Below are 19,067 nucleotides of genomic sequence, written 5' to 3' on the forward strand. Positions count from 1 at the left end.
ACTGATTGTTTTCGCTTTCTTACAGCTGCTCACTCCAGAGGCACCAAATAGCTACCCAGCAGCTTTTTATAAATGTTATCTAATTATTATTGTTACCCATAAATGTGTTTCCCATTTCAGTGTATAAATAGCAAACTGATTATTTACAGCACTTGCTCCTGCTGAGTACTAGTTTATCTGTCAGAGAGGTGAGACAAATAACTGGGCTATAATTTGTAATAATAAAACCTACACATCATTTTTCTTCTTCCAGGAAAAGAGATAGAGTTTCTGCACATCTACCATTTTCTAGAGGATTCCTGTTTCCCTTGAAGGAAAGGTTTCATGCCCAGTACAAGGAAAGAGGTCCTCAAGATGGATGTTATTCTAAAATAGAGAAGGATATTCACTGAAAGGTTTTTTTCTGTTTTTCCAACACTGGGGAAAGCTGGGCTGGATATTTTCATAGCATTTCACAATGTGGGACATAGTGCTCAGTTTACTGGACCGAAGGTAACAGAAAATAATAGGGACATTACCTCAGCTAATGTAAATCAGACCGGCTCAGAGGTCAATGAAATTACACCTCTGACCTCTCTCAGTGAATCTTGTCAAGTAATCTGCATTTTTCTTGCCTTGTTCAGGATGGTGTGATGAGCAGCTGTGCTTTATGATGGACAATGCAAACTGACACTGAAGATCAGGAACTACTATAGGCAATTTGAAATGAGAGATCTCTTACCTTTTCTGCTTAGGAGATAAGCTTAACAGAGCATTTCAGGGCACAGTATAGTTTTCTGTAACTGACTCACAAATGTGAATTGTATTGCTGCAACATGTCAGATTCAAGAGAGATCTATTCCAGTAAACACAGTGGCCAGGGAGAATGAGTACTCCTCACTATAGGATATATTAGTTACTGCAACACATTATATACGCAATGATTCGTTTCTAGACAGTGGACAGTTATCACAAAAGGCCTTTACACATTGTTCTGAAGTGTCATTAAGTATTCTTGGCTGATAATCTTTCTCTCTCTCTGCTTTTCCTCCCCTTTTCATTTTTTCCCTGCTGAGACATGCTGAGATTTGGTTTAGAATACATTCTTCCTCCCTGGTCATGCATGCACAGCATGCACAAGCGGAAAGATTATGACCAAAAGGAAAGCACCCTGAAATGTTTATGATAACAATCGAACAAGCAAAAGCTGTACAGTTGTGGCAATTTTGTACATTTTCTCTGCCCTCTCTCTCCATCCATGGCAATAGACAGAAAAACAAAACATTTACTGTCTTCCAACAAAAAATATTTAATTTTAGATTTTAAAACCAATTGGAGAAAACAGAACAATGTCGATAGCTAGTCAAGGTCAACTCTGTGCTCTGTGCCAGAGCTCATCTGTAGCTTTCCTTGATTACAGAGGCAATCGGGTGCAGCACCAGGGGTTTATAGGAGCTTGCTGAACATACAGCAGAGGACAATGATGCCACTTGGCCCAGACAGTTAATTATTAATTCCTTTAAAGTGTTGCAAATTTAGGAAGCTTTATTTGTGCATTTTAACTGTATTTATTTGATTAAGATAAGCAGAGGGTTCCCCAAATTTTTCCTTTCTTTTTAAACATAAAATCTTTACTAATGGCTTTTAGAATAAAAATCCTATTTTTCACCCTGACACGCAGTGGAAACTAGCGAGGATGTATTCTGAATAGCTAATTCCTTCTGCGCTACATTTTGTGTGTGAAGGTAGAATTGTCGAATGAACAGAAGAATAGTCTTGCTATATCAACACAATACATGAACATTATTTGAAATGTCTGGATTTATAAAAGCGATAGCTACTGGTGAGTAACAGAAAATAATTTTCATAGCACTGTAGTACTTTCCTCTGTCAGCGCTGGATCACTACAAGCTGGGTCATTATATCCGAGAAAGTATCACTGGACACTTGCCCTGCTCTAATACCACTCCCTGCTAACATCTGCTATTGCCCTCTATTGGAGACATGACGTGAGGCTTGATAAACCTTTAAACCAGCTCATTACGGTTGTTATTCTCCTCATTCTACCTGCACATAAGAAGCTTGAATTAGCAAGTTAGAGAAGGACATAATAACAGTAAACATGCAAGCCATCACACCCACTCTGTGTGGGGTGGGATAGGAATGTGTAAATTCTTAAGGACCAGCCAAATCTGAGCACGGATTCCCATTAAATTATAAAGGAAAATTTAAGTGGGGACAAACTTCCTCAGGACGACTGCTCTGTCTGATATCCCCATGAAGATGAACCTTAGTTTCAGTTGTGTTATTCTGTATTTTCAAGAAAACCACATAGCTTTCATCATGAGTTTGAACCTTTAAATGTGCAATTTGGCAACCAGGCAATCAGGCTAGGGATCAGAAATGCCACGGAGAGACTATCACTCAGTAAACTGGGCAAATCTGCTCTGTACATGTAGGCATAAAGAATTAAAGAGGGAGACAGACAATCTTTTTTGGTCCCCCCTACTTTATTCTGAAGACGTTTTATAAGCCACCTTTGGATTATTTAACTGCCTTTACTAAGCTCATTTATAATTGTTTGAATTAGTGTAGTTTCAGTGGAAGCTGCAGGACAACTTGGTACTAGATTCAAGTTCTAGCTGCAAAGACCCAATTATTGAGTCCTCACAGTGAGGAAGGTTTTCCACTTCACATCTGTGCCTAACATAAATTACACAATTAAATCCCACAGAAGTAAATGTAAATAAAGATGGATGAACAGTTAAGATGAACACAGCTTGGTGTGTGTTTATGTTTTCCTCCCCATGAAGAGCTTAGAGTGACACTGAGGGGTTAAAGAGATCAAGTGCTGCCATTTTAATTTCAGATTTTGGATCCTGAGTAGACAGGGGTAACATCAGAAAGAAAATATTTGAACTAACCTGATAATAAGCCCTTCAGCTCACTCATAAATTAAGCCAATTCAGTACAGATTGCATTTCAAAGAACTTTACTGCCAGCTCTCACAGACCTTCCATGATTTTTAGATGTCCAGTTGCCTTATGTCATTCTGAAAATCTGACTCCATGAGGTTAAAAATGTCTTTGTGTGTTAACAGATTCCTCCAAGATGAGACAGTGGTCCCAGACAGTCATTTTTCAGTGTCTAGATGGCAACTTCTTCCATCTTTGTTTTGCTCTCCTAACAAAACAGGTCCCCCCCCTGCCTTGTCCCACCTGCTGGACAAAAGTGAGATATTTTGAACCAACATTTAGTTACTTTTTGCTGTTCTAGTTTTTAATTATAGCTCTGGAAAGCAAATGTATTAACTAATATAAACTGAGAAAAAAGTTAAATGAGGAAGTGCTACCAGAAGCAGCATTGCCCACCACTTTTAGGAAGGCACATTCCAAAGGGTACGGCTTTACCACCTTCCACACCCCGAAGACATCGGGACACTATTATCAAGCATCTTATTAAAATTAGACTACCTATGAGAGCTTTGAATAAATCCCATTCACGAACCTCTTACTGACTGAATCACACAGAATCAACCCAGAAGTACTGAATCTGATGAAACCACAGGCCTATGTGCCTTAGAATTTATTTTCTTAAACTAAAGAAAGACTCCACAGAGAAACAGTCCTTTTATGACAGTAGCTTTCTCTCAGCAGCATCCCTGACAGTACAATTTTTACTAAGTGTAATGAAATACACAGCACACATATTCCCATTAGCCTATACAAAATAAAATCAGAGTCTCCCCACAGCTCTCTTCAGGAAAGTGGAAGAGATTCACCCAGGAGAAGACTTCAAACCCACATTTTTGCTAGACAGGTGGGGAGGTCCCTGTCAGTTTGCCATTACAATCTACAGACCTCATGAAAGGAAAGGGAATTAGCAAAAGCAATTCATTCATCAAGATGAACATTGATACTTTTTTTTAGTTCGGATTTTAGAAGCTCTCCACACATATCATTCCCTCTCCTCTGTTAAGTTTACTTTTCTTCACAAACATAGTCTCAATTAAATCCTTTCTTTCTAATTTAGAAGTCACAGAGGGGTTTTTTATTTGTATTTTTATAGGGTGATGCAGCATCATCTCTTCTGAAGAGGGAATTTGGACAAGGGTGGGCAGACAGAAGGAATGAATATCCCATGTACATCTATTTCAGACACCTGAGTGCTCTGAGCTGCACCCACACAGGAAGGGCATCTGTACATCAGTGCCAGCACTGGAACCCTCTGAGTCAAATATCATAGAATCATTTTGTTTAGAAAAGACCTTTAGAATCATTGAGCCCATCTGCTAATCTAACACTGCCAAGTCCACTTCTAAACCATGTCCCTAAGAACCTCATCTATGTGTCTTTCAGACACCTCCAGGGATGGTGACTCCACCACTTCCCTGGGCAGCCTGTTCCAGTGCCTGACAACCCTTTCCGGGAAGAAATTTTTCCTAATATCCAGTCTAAACCTCCCCTGGTGCAACTTGAGGCCATTTCCTCTCATCTTTTCACTTGTTACTTGGGAGAAGAGACCGACAAGTTACAGTAATTGCCTTGCTCTGTGTTTCCCCACCAAAAGATCTTCCACAGAAAAGCTCTTTATAAGTAGCCACCCTTTTTAGCTTGGGAAAGCTAAGGATGTGTTTTGCTGATGGTAATGGACCTGGAAAGCAGTAGAATCAGGAAGGCTGGCCACCACATCCTCACTATGTGCAGCCCAGTGAAAGATACTGTTTAGTGTTCAGGCACAGTCAGAGGAATAAAATATGACCAGCAGATGGTAAGAGTGGCACACAACATGCTGTCTGATCGCATAAGCCTGTGAGAAGTTCGATAGAGCTGCCTGAGCAGCCAGGCTGGGCTGGAGGCAAGTGACAGAGTGTGCCCTGATCCCTGCAAACAGTCTCAGTTTTACTACTGAAGTGGCGGCATAAAACATTGTCCTTCTTAATGACCCAGTGGAGCCCACCTAAAAGATATTCTCTGAATTAGGGAAGTGAGTTATCCATGTTTCAAGTGTTAGGGTGAACTCTAAAGAGATACCATAAAAGTTAATGTCACAGTAGCTCTTACACAATAGATATTGATTGTACTAATTTCAGGCCTTCCAGAGAGGACTGATGTTTAACATTTAACCAGGGGAAAATTATATTTTATATCTCATTTACAGCTGAATCATTAGAACCAGAAAAGTAGACTGAGGGTGGGAGGAGATATGACAAATGTCCATGTATCAGACAGCCTAAATTGCCTTTGCTGAATATGAAACATATTCTTCAGCTGTTTCTGAGAAGGATGCCATAGCAAGATGACAGAAATGACTGTGGGTAGGAAGCTAGAAGGTTTTGTGGCTTTTTTGTTGTGTTTTACCAAAATTGAATCTTGCCATCCCATTCCTTGTGCAAAGTAAATAATTTTTTCTACCACATACAGTGCTGTAATCTACGTAAACAGCTGTCAGGGCATTTCTGGAAGAGAGTGATTTTATTCATTCCATAAAACTCTGATCAGAACAATCTGTGAGCAACAAACCAACATAATATAAAAGCTCAAGCATCCATTTTAGTTTTATGCAGCCATTTTGGAGCCTGAAGCTTTGTTTTGGCTTTGCTATCCACCACGTAAATATCTCCAAAACACTATGATACTGCCAGCATCCACCAGCAACAGATTAGCCTGGGGCTCTGTCATATGTTGGCAAACTTCTGTTCACTAGGAGAAAAGTTTTGCAGCCATGCTGGCACTAACTACCACAAAGATACTGTAAAAATGAAGACCAGGCAGATCACAGGGACCAAGACACTTGTCCTGAATCCATAAAACCCATTGTCTAGCCTCATTGTTGCATGGCTTTCAAAGAGAATGAGAAACTAAACATACAATAAACAAAATATTAACAGACATTCTGTCTGGTGAACCTGCACTCCGGTGAAGGCTGCAGAGTATAGAAATCTCATATTTTAGAAATCTCATAGCTTACTATTGCAGGCTGACTCCAAATTGCTGAGTTGGTAGAGGTGGCCGTGGCGGAGGAACCTTAACCACAGGTGGCAGTTTTCCCTTCTGTTTCCTCCGAAGATTTTCATCATGTCTGCAAAAATCAAGAAATCACTGACTTTCTGTGCACCACAGTTGACAAACTATGTATATGAACAACCATCAGTATTGCATATGATGCTGGTTTCCTGACAGTAGTGTATATGCTGCTCATCTTACAGAACTTGCATTTAATTTAAGCATCAGGGAAATCTTTAAGTAGTATTTGTGGTAGAATACTTAAGGAAGACATAGAAGAGCTCTTTTGCCACAGCCAACAGAGTATAGTAATAAATGTGTCCAAAAAATAGGAACATACTATAATTTAACCACAAAATTCAAACATATTTGTTACTCAAAATATAACTCCCCTTTCTTTGGCAACCATGCTATCCAATTTATAACCTTAGAGCTCTGAAGTATTTTCTGTTATTCCATATTTACACAAAAGGTGTGTAAAAACCCACCAGGCATCAATAACAGTCATAATCAAAGCTTTCAGTTACTTTCACTCAGCAGTGACATAAAATCACTTCCTGTCAGTACATCAAAGCATTTCCATGTAAAGTGCTGTGTCAAAAAGACTGTTATTGATACTAATACTGGCACTTGACAAATCCAGCCCTATGCACTTCTTTTTCTTTTCCTCTCCTGCCCCCTCTCCAATACTCCTCCCTAACACACATACACACACGATATAGAAGTAATGGATTTGATAACAATAGATGTATCCATAAAGTTTAAAATCAATCAACACTTTGCTGACTGGGAATGCTCTTAGCAAAAGGAAGTCAATGTGTTACAATATGCAAGCAAAGAGGTCAGGATTACATTTTTACCCATGAACTTTATGTGATACTCACAAGTAGTAATGACATATGGATTGGTTTTTTTAACACTCACACAGAAGTTGCAATTATACTAAGAAAAGGCTCCATAACTGAGATGATGATGTTCCAAATCTGTAGAAAACTATACAGTGTTCTCTCTAAACAACTGACGCATTTCAGTACACCTTTGATGGCATTGCAGCTTTCAGAATTAAATCCAACTAAGCACAAAGAGGTAAATTAGACTTTTAAACAGTGAAGAAATAGGATTAGATTCTGCTTGGAATACAGTGAAGAGTATGCAACTCTATCCGAGAAAAGGTGAGACAATATATTTTAAACGTGCCACATACCGGATGACTTCTTGAGGGATATTTAGCTGGTCATATTTGAGATGCTCTCTCAGGTCACTTAAATAGTTCAAGTAGGTGATCTTTTTCCCAAACTTATGGCTAAAACAAACAAACAACAAAATCACAAAGAAGTATAAAAATCAGCATGGGAAGAAAATTTATGAAGGGTTTCGTTTTTATTACAAAAATGTAAGTGCTGATGCAACTCAAAATTAGACTGTAATTGAAGCAGCAGGAGACATAAGATGTATTTCATTTCGTATGATCAAACATATACAGTGCATGCCTGAGAGTCTGATTTGAATAAAGATAACCGACTTCCATCTGAATGTTTTGTGATTTGCATAGATATGAAAAATGCTGCTTTAAAAGCCACTGAAAAACAGCTTTTCACACAGCATTAAAAAGCTCACTAAAAGAACTGTTAACTTTGGACAAAATGTTATACAGCCAACAGAACAACATATTTGTGCTATTTAGGTATTCCTTCCTGCCAAAAGACAAAATAATGGAGCTGTAGACACAAACTAGAAAGTAGCAAGTGACAGGCCAGAAAAAAGGCTGGCTAGCTTCTAGGAAACATCCTGAATAATAAGATTTTTCTACAAGTTTTACAAAACAGACTTCCAAATTTGAAGCACCAAGTATCACTAGTTAGATCTTCCATTTCAGCCAGAATACACTACTTACAGACTGAGGAGTTCAAACAAGGTTCAATGACCCATTTATACATGTGGTCTGAAATAACTTCATATTTTTTCCACAACACAAAATATCTGTCCTGTAACAAAGTGTCAAGCAAAATAATAGATGTTTATGATAAAAAGAGTACTTTGCTGCAACTTACTTTTGATAGTAAAATTGGAGGAAAATTCTCTCACATAAATAAATTTATTCCTGGATGTCAAATACACATACACACACTCCCTCTAGTGGGAGACGGTACAAATAAAAGTCACCTCAGCATGTTAGAAGCTTTTTAATTGAAATGAGCTCAATTTTGCCAACAGGCAAGCAATTTTGGGACACTGATAGATATCAGTCTGGACATGTACAACTTCAGAGATCTTCACTGTGTATTTTACCCAAAATAGTCAGCAATTTCAGCGCTTTGCCTAAGCCACCGGCTAGCACAGAATTCCCTGTAACCAAACACCCCTGATAATACAGGACATGTTACAGAACACATAATTTGTTACTAAGTCACGAGCAATTAGAAATTGCTGTTCCTTAAAAATGCCACATCACCACCACCACCTAAATGTGTATTAATTTGCTAAGAGGTGGGTGGCTTCTGTTAGCTCACACATAGAATGTGTGCTCTTCTTACAGTTTTTTTGCAGTTTGGAATAAATACATGTGATGAGACTACCTTCTTGCTCATTTCTTTTGGGACTGGAAAGAGATCAATCAATTTCTGGAGCATGAAAAATGTTAAGTACTTACATTTTCTTAAATACTTTCAAATATTATCATGCTAAAATACTTATTACTTTTGCTCTTCACTCTAATAATGCTATTATTCACTCACTTCTTAGCAAGCACATTGTTCATGTAAAAGTATTTAGGCCATTTACTAAGAGGTACAAAATGTACTAACAGACCTCTGAAAAATAAATACATGTTTCTTGATAATGAAATTTATTTTATATCTGTGTTTTTTATTGGAAATACTAATTACAAATGATTCTGGCCCGTAATTCAGCAAAGCTAGGAAACAGAAAGTCCAGAGGATTTTTATCCCTTCTTTTTGTGAACTTTGGTTTAATATTGACATTGAAATAAAAGTATGATCTGCTAAGATAAGAGTATTCCAAACTGGAAAGGAAAGGTACTGTGAACAAATTCTAAATTGTACTACTTCAGTACATAAATAACGTTAATAAGTTTTCGTTTTCAGTGAGAGTACAACTTAGACAAATTGTACACAGGCACTTTCACATTTGAGTTTTAAAATTATATCCTGATGTTTTCCCTTACTTGACAAACCCAAACTTGAGTCAACCCAAAGCATAAATGCATGTGAGCATTTGGCAATTAAAACATTTTAAGGAGTAAAGAGGGTTTCTTCTTAGCTTCAGCTGATTCCCACCTTCTGGCTTATGTATCTTTTCAGAGTTTATTCATACTTTCAATTATTTTGTCAGTCCCAGTCTCCAAATATCTTTGTTTCTAGTTTTCACATTTTAAGAACAGAGTAGATTTGTACTAAATCAGACACTAAACAGTGGTAAAAGTCAAGTACAAACAGGAACAGCTAATCCTGAAGAAAGCAGGGTGTTCAGAAGGTCGAGATGATGATGCATCTAAGATGACAAGCCCTGGTTTGAATTTTCTATGCTAGATATGAATGCTTAAGCTTAACAGGATCACTCATTTTCACATCCAAAGTAAACAATGATTTAATTGCAGATGTATCATACTGTTCCAAGGAAAAAAGGTATTGATCTTATTTACACAGACATGGTATGATTCAGGGAAAATAACTATTTGGAACAGGTACCTGTAAACTTCTATTTTGTAAGAATTAGCAGCCAACTATTACTCTAAGTCAAAGAGCACAGTTGTCATCCATCTGGGGCTCTATTGAGTGCATTAACACACACAGACTGAAAACCATCAGTGTCCCAAAACCACTTGCCTGAAGCTATTCCTGAGGAACTCTCAGCTGCCTCTGAGAGAGATGTTGGTTTCACCTGCGTGTTGTAATGTCCACCAAGAGGTTTTCTGGTTTTATTATTATGTTTTTTCCTACAAAGTTCTCCATACCTATCCTACAGCAAATCAGGAACAACAACAAAAATCCATCCCCATTCCTGAGTTACCATGAGCTACTGGATATCCTGCTACTGTCACACTTCCCTCACTATTGGTTCATGTCCTGGATCTTTGGCATTTATTTTGCTGCCAGTTAAAATAAAGATCTACAGTTGATCTTCTTGTTTCAAGAACAGCATGTTCTGGAAGGACTTTTAGCTGTAATTATTTTCATTTTTACATGTTCTGATCTGTCTAGAAGTTAAACTTCCCCTTTCTAATAATTAGCTTTCTACCAGTCAGAAATTGAATCAATTGCAAGTTACTGTAATGGACATTTCTAGTTGGTTCATCACGGCTTCTCAAGCTGTTTTCAACCTTCAGCCCTGAGGTCATTACTAATATAATCTGCAAAATGTTAGAATTACTTTGAGCGTGACAGAAGTACAGGAGCAGAAACTAAGAAAGCCCAACCATCCCAGCACCTTGCAGCAACTGCCCATGGTTGCCAGTTCCTTGTAGACGCCATCAATTTTTACCATGCAAAGGCAAAGAGTGCACCAGTAAAATATATCTACCTTCACCATTATACCCTCCATCTCAAACTCTTATGGGCACTTCAGGGCTTACCCATTAACTTTGAACACACAAGTAGTATCATTCCTATTCATCTCAGCACTTAAGATCAGACTGAAGGTTAACCATTTATCATCTGCTTTACCGTACCACCTAGTAACTCCGGTCATGGACTCGGTTGTATTGTGCTAAGTGCTTTCAAACAGGACAAAAAAGTCATTCATGGTCCAAAGAATAACTATGTTTTAAAGTGGTATTTACTTTAACATACAAAAAAATCCCACTATGAACTGAGGCTTCTTTTTCTTAGAAAGAAAAGAACTCTACCCTATTATTCATACCCAAGCTTAAGCTCACCTTACTCGTTAGTTCAAGACAGTTTAAATGGCTATTGTGCTGTTACCTGACATATTTTACCTCAAGCTTTTTCAAAAGCAACTTATTAGAGAACAAACCATCCTTAAACTAAATGGAAAACGTGTTGAATAAACTGCCAAGTACCTTATAAGAGGCTTAAAGATATTCCACAGTATTTTTATGAAGTTGGTTGGATGTACAACATAGAGTGCTTTAAGGTTTTTCTTATACCTAGGAAAAGAAAAATGAAATTGTTAGAAGACTTTTGAATATCACGGATGGTAGAACTGAATAGCTACAATTGAATGGGAGGTATTATTACAGAACATTATACAGCATTCTTTTCAAATACATTAAAAAGACCTAATTCAGAAGAAACTGAATGTAAAATGAAAAAAAACCCGATTTAAAAAAAAATCTGCAGTTTTGATGATACAATACTAGGCAAAGATAACACTATTATGTTCCTAACCAATGCCTGCTATCTCACAGATTTAATATCAGGGGGAGAGAAAGGAAAATAGGCAACTTAAAAAAAATAAATTTATAAGAGAACGAAGAGTCTATAAAAAAATTCTGTTATATAAAAAATTACTTCAACTCCCTTTATTTTCTGCTTATAGGAGTTTCATGTTGGAGAAAATGTCTAAATTTTCAGATGTAAATTTTTCACATAATATTTTATTTTTACCACTACTTTTGTCTTGTTTTGCCAGCAATTACTAATGGTGAAGCCTACTGCATGCTGGTTTATATTGGATGGTCCCCATTGTATGAAACAAAACCCTTTCTCCATTATAGCATTTCTTGATTCTACAGTGCCACACCATGATACTTAAACAACAGATTCTGGTAGGATGAAACTGAAACAGAAACCAGGCTGCACAAAAAGACTCTGCTCTTATTCAACATAATTACAAAATGAAACTGAGAAATGTATAATGAAATATCCTGCTTTTATGTACAATTCGTTGCTTATTACTTTGCCAAGTTTGCTTCCCAGTAGGGATCACCCCTCACAATTGTTAACCATTCATTGTTAGAAAAACAATGATCATGGAAAAAAATGATCATGGACTCCTAAGAAAAGCTTTCTTGTAATACGTTACTGTAGGAGGGGGAAAGGGACCAGCTCAGCAACTACAATAGTTTTTCCTTTTGGGTTTTAACTGGGCCCACACATCTTTGAATGAAAAAGGCATCATTTTCACAAAGTTACCATTATATACAAGCAACCAATAATTCCTATGCAACAGGCAGTACTGTGGATAAGAACCCAAAATCAACAATAAAAACTAAAAGGCAAAACACCTGAGTTGCTTTACTGAAGTTTCCATTTTAAGTTTGTTTTGTACCTGGAAGCAATTGACATGAGCTGTTGCTTCTGTGGACATTTATGTACTTCATCGTTTCCTAGATAACAATGAAATACCTACAAGACTTCACTGAGCTTCTGCTGTAAACCTTCAAAGCTAGAACTATTCTTCTGAAACTATTGCTGCTAAACACTTGCTTTCATGATGCTAGCTAATTGCTATCATCCCTTGTACTCTCCTTTGTTCTCTACTTCCTTTGACCCCCAAAACACACACACAGAATAACTCTGAAAGGTACTATTTCCCGCCCCCCGCCTCTGGCTAGTAGAGCAGAACATATATGTTGGGCTGTGAATACTGCTTTGAGCTTCTCAAGGACAGTGTGCTAAGATGTCCCAACTGTGAATAAAATGACGGGTGCATGGTCACCTGGTTTTGTCCAGCTACCTGGGCTTCCCTGACCCCCTTTGGTTCTCCGGCTTTCTGGGTCAGGGGTGGGGGAACAGAGAAAAAAGATTTCTGGCATAAATGAAAGTGACTCTGTGCACTTGAGACACAGGCATGTCAGAAGGCCACAAAACTGAGGAAGACATTGCCTTCATGATGCCTCTCCCCATACAGCAACTTTAAATTTGGCTTGGGCTTCTCCTAGAAGGACAACGGTACAGTAGGGTAGGCTTCCAACCCCATATAGTGCTTTATTTTCAGGAATTGTCAGTGCATATCAAAAAACAGCATTGTAGTCCAAATCCCTCACCAAAGACAAAACAAAAAAGATTCTTTACCTTTCTTCTCCCTTACCCAAACCCCAAAAGAACCAGATGCACGGTGCTAATCAGATTCAGAAACCTACTAGGAAAATCAAAAGGCTTTCCCAGTCTGTTGCTGAGTGGAGAGCAGTATCTCATGAAAGCAGTTTGTGGCTTCAGATGACAGCTTCCCACCGCAGCTCTCAGGGCTGCTATGCTCAACCTCGTCTTCTTGCTTAGTGGGTTTAAAGTTACAGGTTATCGTGTGGGATTCAAGAGAGTCCAAGCTCTGCCACTAGACCACCAAAAGGTGGTGTGCCCATCTCTACCTCAATTTTCAAAGCAGGGTGTGCAGTCCTGTGAAAAACTCAGGCATTTATTTCCCACTCTAGTCTAGAAACATCCAATAACCTTTCTCACAGCATCTTTTATGATATTTGCTTCTTGTTCCAGCTCCAAAATTGGAGAAAAATCAGATATGTATGATCCATCCTCCCAAAATGCACATGCACATACAGTCTCGCTATCAGGAATGAGCTACTTGTGTCTGTTTTTGCTTTCAGTCACGTTGCCCTCTTGAGGCCAGTTTATAAACATTAGACCAACTAACAACGTGCAAACAAGACTAACTTCAACACAAACTTTCAGCTCTACTGGTAAGTGTGCATTTTCAGAGAATAAACATCAGAGCTTTAGATTACATTGTTAAAATGCTATTTATCTAGGAGCTTTGGCCTCGACTGCACCCTAGCCAACTAAAACATGAAGTCACGAGCTGTAGCCCTTGTTACTCCAAAGGTCAGGCATATACAAGCATGTTGGTCCCTTTGGGGCTTTACATATAACCACCAACAAAAGCTGCAAGGGTTGTGAGATATGGACTGTTGAAACCTAATCTTTCCTTTTTTTGTATACAACATAGCCTTGGGATGATCAAAGGTTCAAACACAACTGTGAGATAATCAAGAATGATGACTAATAAGATGTCACAGGTATCTCGTTAAATAGTGCACAGTAAAGGCAACGGCTCTTGGTTTTGGTCCCAAGGCTTTTCATAAATTTGGATAACCACCGCAGCACTCAAGCCGTTCCTTAGTACTTCAGAGAAGACACTTACAAGATAACCAACAACAACTATATCATCACAAGAATTTGCAATGGCAAAATGAACTCAGCTGTTGTCAGATCAGGAAAGATACGTTTCTTTCATGGAAGCTAGTTACAGACATTACACAACCAAAAGGGTAAACCAAATATTTTGGAGACATACTTCCTGTCAAATTCTTTGTAGGCTGTTTGTAACCATTTCAGAGATGGTTTATTCAGACTCTTCAGGCCATAGTGAAAGTAGACAACTGTATAATCATTCTCTACATACTGGTCCAGAGTATACTTTAAGTACCTGAGGAGAAAGATAACATTTTAGTTTTAAGACAATTTACTGGACAAGATTTTTTTAAAGCAGCAACTGAAAACCAAAATGTGCTATCTTTGCACAGAAAGCTAGTGACTGCAAATTCCCATTTGCTTCAATGTATTTATCTAATAAATTAATCTTTCTCTAGTGGCAGTGTTGCAAATAATTCCACATCACTACAAAGCCTGAAATTTGAAAAGAATGCATTTAGTTACAAAAACTATGGTGCTTATGATTCACTAGAGAGATGAAGATGGGACTGTGTTTTCCAATAATTTTTTAAAAAGATGCATTTTAACTGACAGCAATTTCTATTTTGCTTTCTTCTGGTCTTCATAAATCCCTTCCTTTTTGCCAAGCAAATGCTATCATTTTAACTTGTCAAAATTAAGAATAAATCTTGGGTTTCCCTCTCAATTTAAAACTTTTTAAATTCTTGAAAACTCCATTAGCCCTAATTATGGCCAATTATGTTACTGTAAACTTGTTTTCTTAAATATATTTGCCTTTCTCTTGTTGTGGGGACCGTGTTCATAGATCATTTCCCTTAAAACTAATTTAAAGAGCTACACTACTTATCCCATCTTGAAATAATACTGCATGCTTTATAAGCAGATTTCTGTGTGTTCATTCTGTTATGGTATAGTTTAAGATGCTTTTCCCATTCTCCTACAGCTGAGAACACTCTATGCCCTATTACACAGCTCAATGATTCAAATAAAGCAATGATGGAGGAGTACAGTCTGGCCTCATCTCTTGCTGTGTCAGATTTCAACTTTCTCATGTCATTCTCAATGCTATCTTATTATTCTGTAACAGAGCTCCAGCTACTGCTCGTAATTGTATATAAGCGATTTTCATTCAATGAAATAGATAATTCCATGTGCCATTTATTAGACTGTGGCTACATGCAAGTATCAAGGCCACTTTGACTATCCACCTTTGCATGGAAAAGCCCATAACTTCACTCTTACGCTTTACTCCCACAGTCTCAGTTATCTGCTTATTTCCTCAGCCTCATTTATCTGCTTATTTCCTCAGCATACTGTAAATCTTAGACTGCAAATAGCCTGGGACAACGACTGCCACTGCAATTAATATAATGCTGTTTTGATCCCTGACTTAAGTATTAACAGTATGTAAATGGAAGAAGTAGTCATTCAAGACCTTTTAAAAAAGAGTCTGAAACTAAATTACATCTAAGCAGATATTCTTACACACAGAGTGTCTCACGTTATATTTTACAGCATGTAAATTCATTGGCATATTGTATACAGGAAAGCCTGTACTTCTAAAAATAATTGAGTGGGGGCATAAAATAACCAGTGCTTTTGTACAGTCTATTACCTGCTCCAAGGCTGTAACAGAATTGCAGGGACATTACAACAGCTTTACCAAATCAATTCTTTAAGTGATTTCATCACAAAACACGTACCAGTCTGGGCCTAGTCTGCAGTTTTTCCTCAAAACTCAACATCTGGGTCTAATTATCCAAAATCAGATCACTTGACAGTTAAATTGCTAGCTTCACATCCAGAGATGTGACTTCATTTCTCTCTTAGCACTGACTTTCTGAGTGAATTTGATGTGGGCTCAGATACAGGAAAACATGTCAGTGTTCAAGTCCAGAAGGGTCTAAGGGCTGGAAATCCTAGTTTCATCACAGTGTCTCCTCGCAGAACTGAGGAAAGCTCCTTCGATCTGGTAGCAATGTGGTTTGTCACACTCCTTTCTTTGGCATTTCCTAGAGATCACCGCAGGTAGCTCCTCCGGGTGAGGAGCTGACTGGTGTCGCTCTTCCTCCCAGGGGCTAACACCATCTCTATGCTACATGGGAATCTCTGACTTAAAGCTGTGGAAACACCTTAAATGTGAAGAGTGTACCAATGAAGCAACATGGTCTCCAACACATCTCTTAAATAACCTGCCTTCTAATCCCTCCCTGCTCCTGAAAAGCTGAGATAACAGCACTTCGGCCCTTCCCAAAGGTGGTGGGTACTGTTGGTTGAAAGGTGCTCACACATTTTGGCAATGGAGGCTGCACAAGAACTCCAAATAGGTTTAAAATGCTTTATACAGACAGGACTCTCACGGCAGAACAGATCCTGTAGTGACAAACTACATGTCCTGGTATCTTGCTGCAGCAAGTTTATAAGGAAGAATGTTGTGATTTTACATATTCATAACTTCTTTAAATGCAAAAACTCAAACATTACAAACTGAGATACATATAAAATGTTAAGCATAATATACTGTACATAATACAGGTATTTTTATAAAAGAGGAAAACCACTAAGATTTACATAACTAAACAACGCTCTTGTTGAGTGACTTAGGACATAAAGTATAACAAATTAAGGCAAACGCTGCTATTCATAAGAACCTATGTACAGAGCACTAAAACACTAGAATTTCTCTTTCATTGGTCCTCATAATAAATTTGATTTTTAAAATATGATCAGAATTCATTAATAAAAATCAAGATGACAAGTTGATTTCAGTACACAGTGAATTGCTTCTTCTAGTCAAGATTGCAGGTGAAGTAACTGTGGCAGTTCCATCAACATCTCATTCACTTAATAGTAACACTAGTAGGTCTTACATCCCTTTTTCATTTCATTCCTTGCCTCCTGCTTCTCCTCCCTGAAAGCTCATTCACCTGGAAACAAGCTAATAGAAGTTCACATATAAAATGTAAAGCAGTCCATGCAGGAGACTGAAATAAACTTACTCCAGCAATCTGGTGTGATTGAGCTGATGGGAGGGGGGCATACGGCAGCAACTGAAGGTAATCACCTTCCTTCCAGAATTGTCATCACCTAGTGAAGAAAACAGTTAGTAAAGATAAAGTTCATTTACTTACGCAATGGGACCTCAGTGATCTGAAGGAATGGTTTCTATCTTCTGATATTTGGGGCTACTATCTCCCATCGTTACTCAAAACATATTGCAAAACTTCAGTGTGAAGTCACATGTTGCCTACAGAAAGCAACTTGGCCACAGCTTCAGTGACATGGAGCAGCTGCTGGGCAAATGAGGAAGCCAAGGTGAGAAAGTCATATTCAGAGGTGGTTGATGGTGCTCAGCTCCTGACAGGGAACACTAAAGCCCACCTGCAGCAGTCAGTTGTGGAAGAGAACATACCTGCTTTCTCTGGTAGTCTTGGAAGTGACCTGTGCTCAAACTCTTCATGCTTTATGTCTGGGATTTATGAGAATACCTCTCTGCCTCTGAGCACTTTGGGCATCTCCTTTGTCACACATCTATGTCAGATTATTTTTAAACCAACTTAAGCTTCCTTAGATACTCTTTTCCAGAAGCACTGCTACGTTCAGATCACAATTAAAATAAAACAAGCAAGGCATACAAGCATGCTTTTCATAACCTGGAGACCCCTAAGAGTCCATCCCTTAGTTCTTCTGACAAAGCACATCCTGCTGCACTCAAGTTCATTTACTCTTTGCCTCGTGACAGCTTCACCCACACTGTGTCTATAGACAAAGCTGATGTTCATGCCATGACCACCTGTCCTGGTTTTGTTAAAAACAAGTTTCTCTTTTAGTGATTTTGCCTGTCAGCTAAAGCCTTCGCATTAACTGCATTTTCCTGGAGAACCAGACACATGTTTTGGTAAACCTAGCAATGGAATGCAAACTTACTGATAAGCATGGATGGACATCTCGCGAGAGGGGCAACGAGAAACAGGTGACCAAGAAACTGACCAACTGTGTATAACATTCCATTCACGTGAATACTTCATATAAAAGTGGGAGATCACGAGGATCTCGTCCCTTTGCCCTTCTGCCTTTGCTTTTTCCCTTCTGCTTATGGCCAACATTAGGAGAGGACCTTGCTAGTCGTCCCTGCGAACTGAGGCCTAGTGACAGACTGAATCCAGCTCCGGTTGGCTGCAGAGTCCAGTCCAGGACTTTGGTTGCCGGCTCTGCAGTTGCTGAGACTTTCAAGATTGGTTTTGTATATTTTGTATTATTTTCTCTATTCTTATTAGTAGCATTAGTAAAACATTGTTAATTTTTCCAACTCTCTTCTCTCTGTCCTTCTTTCCCTCCCGGTCACCTGTCCTTAGGCCTGTCCTTAGGAAGGGGGGAGAGGGAGGGGCAAAAAGGGGGAAGTTGGGGCGAGAGGAGGTTAACAATACATCTGCCAGGGTTTTATTGTCACCCCACAATCTTAACCCTCGACATAGAGCCACAAGACAGTCCCACCCACCCCACCCCAACAGCAGCAGGACCTCCCCAAGTCATCAACGCATCCAGCACGGGAGTTCTCCCTTCCTCCTTCCAGCTCCTGAAGCACAAGACATGCCCAAGAGCCTGATACACAGCCACACACACCTGGTCCCTTCTCGGCCTGTCATCCTGCTCTTCTGCCCACCACCATCAGCTCGTCGCTCATTGTTCTTAACGGTTAATCATTAAATAGCCATTTCTCCACAACTGTGGCAGTATGCATCAACTCAGAACCATCACTTAAAATGATCAGTTGCCCAAAGGTAGACATGCAAATTATTTAAAAACAGTGTTGTTCTAAAATTCTTGGTTTGAATATAACAGTGACTGAATTACCACAAATAATACAGACTTTCCTGAAGACTGACTTTCACAAAACAACTCCCTTCAAAACCAAACTAGGGTTATTCCCATTCAGTTCGCTCTTACAGCTCCTCCCAAATAGTGCATCTGAAAA

General features: G+C 38.7%; 1 protein-coding gene across 2 annotated transcripts in view; it reads right to left on the reverse strand.

The window, feature by feature from the left end:
- The window catches only part of LOC309452924 (rho GTPase-activating protein 8-like), a 93,272-nt gene that overhangs the window by 28,827 nt on the left and 45,378 nt on the right, over nucleotides 1-19,067 (reverse strand). For both annotated transcript variants that reach the window (XM_082076047.1, XM_082076046.1), the window contains exons 4-8: nucleotides 17,092-17,179; nucleotides 14,214-14,345; nucleotides 11,023-11,109; nucleotides 7,189-7,287; nucleotides 5,950-6,060 (exon numbers count right to left, since the gene is read on the reverse strand). In XM_082076047.1, coding sequence (XP_081932173.1) covers nucleotides 5,950-6,060; nucleotides 7,189-7,287; nucleotides 11,023-11,109; nucleotides 14,214-14,345; nucleotides 17,092-17,179 — 517 coding nt within the window. The remainder of the gene's footprint in view (nucleotides 1-5,949; nucleotides 6,061-7,188; nucleotides 7,288-11,022; nucleotides 11,110-14,213; nucleotides 14,346-17,091; nucleotides 17,180-19,067) is intronic.

Source organism: Streptopelia decaocto (genome assembly GCF_964273445.1).
Source record: "Streptopelia decaocto genome assembly, chromosome: 1".
Taxonomy (NCBI): domain Eukaryota; kingdom Metazoa; phylum Chordata; class Aves; order Columbiformes; family Columbidae; genus Streptopelia; species Streptopelia decaocto.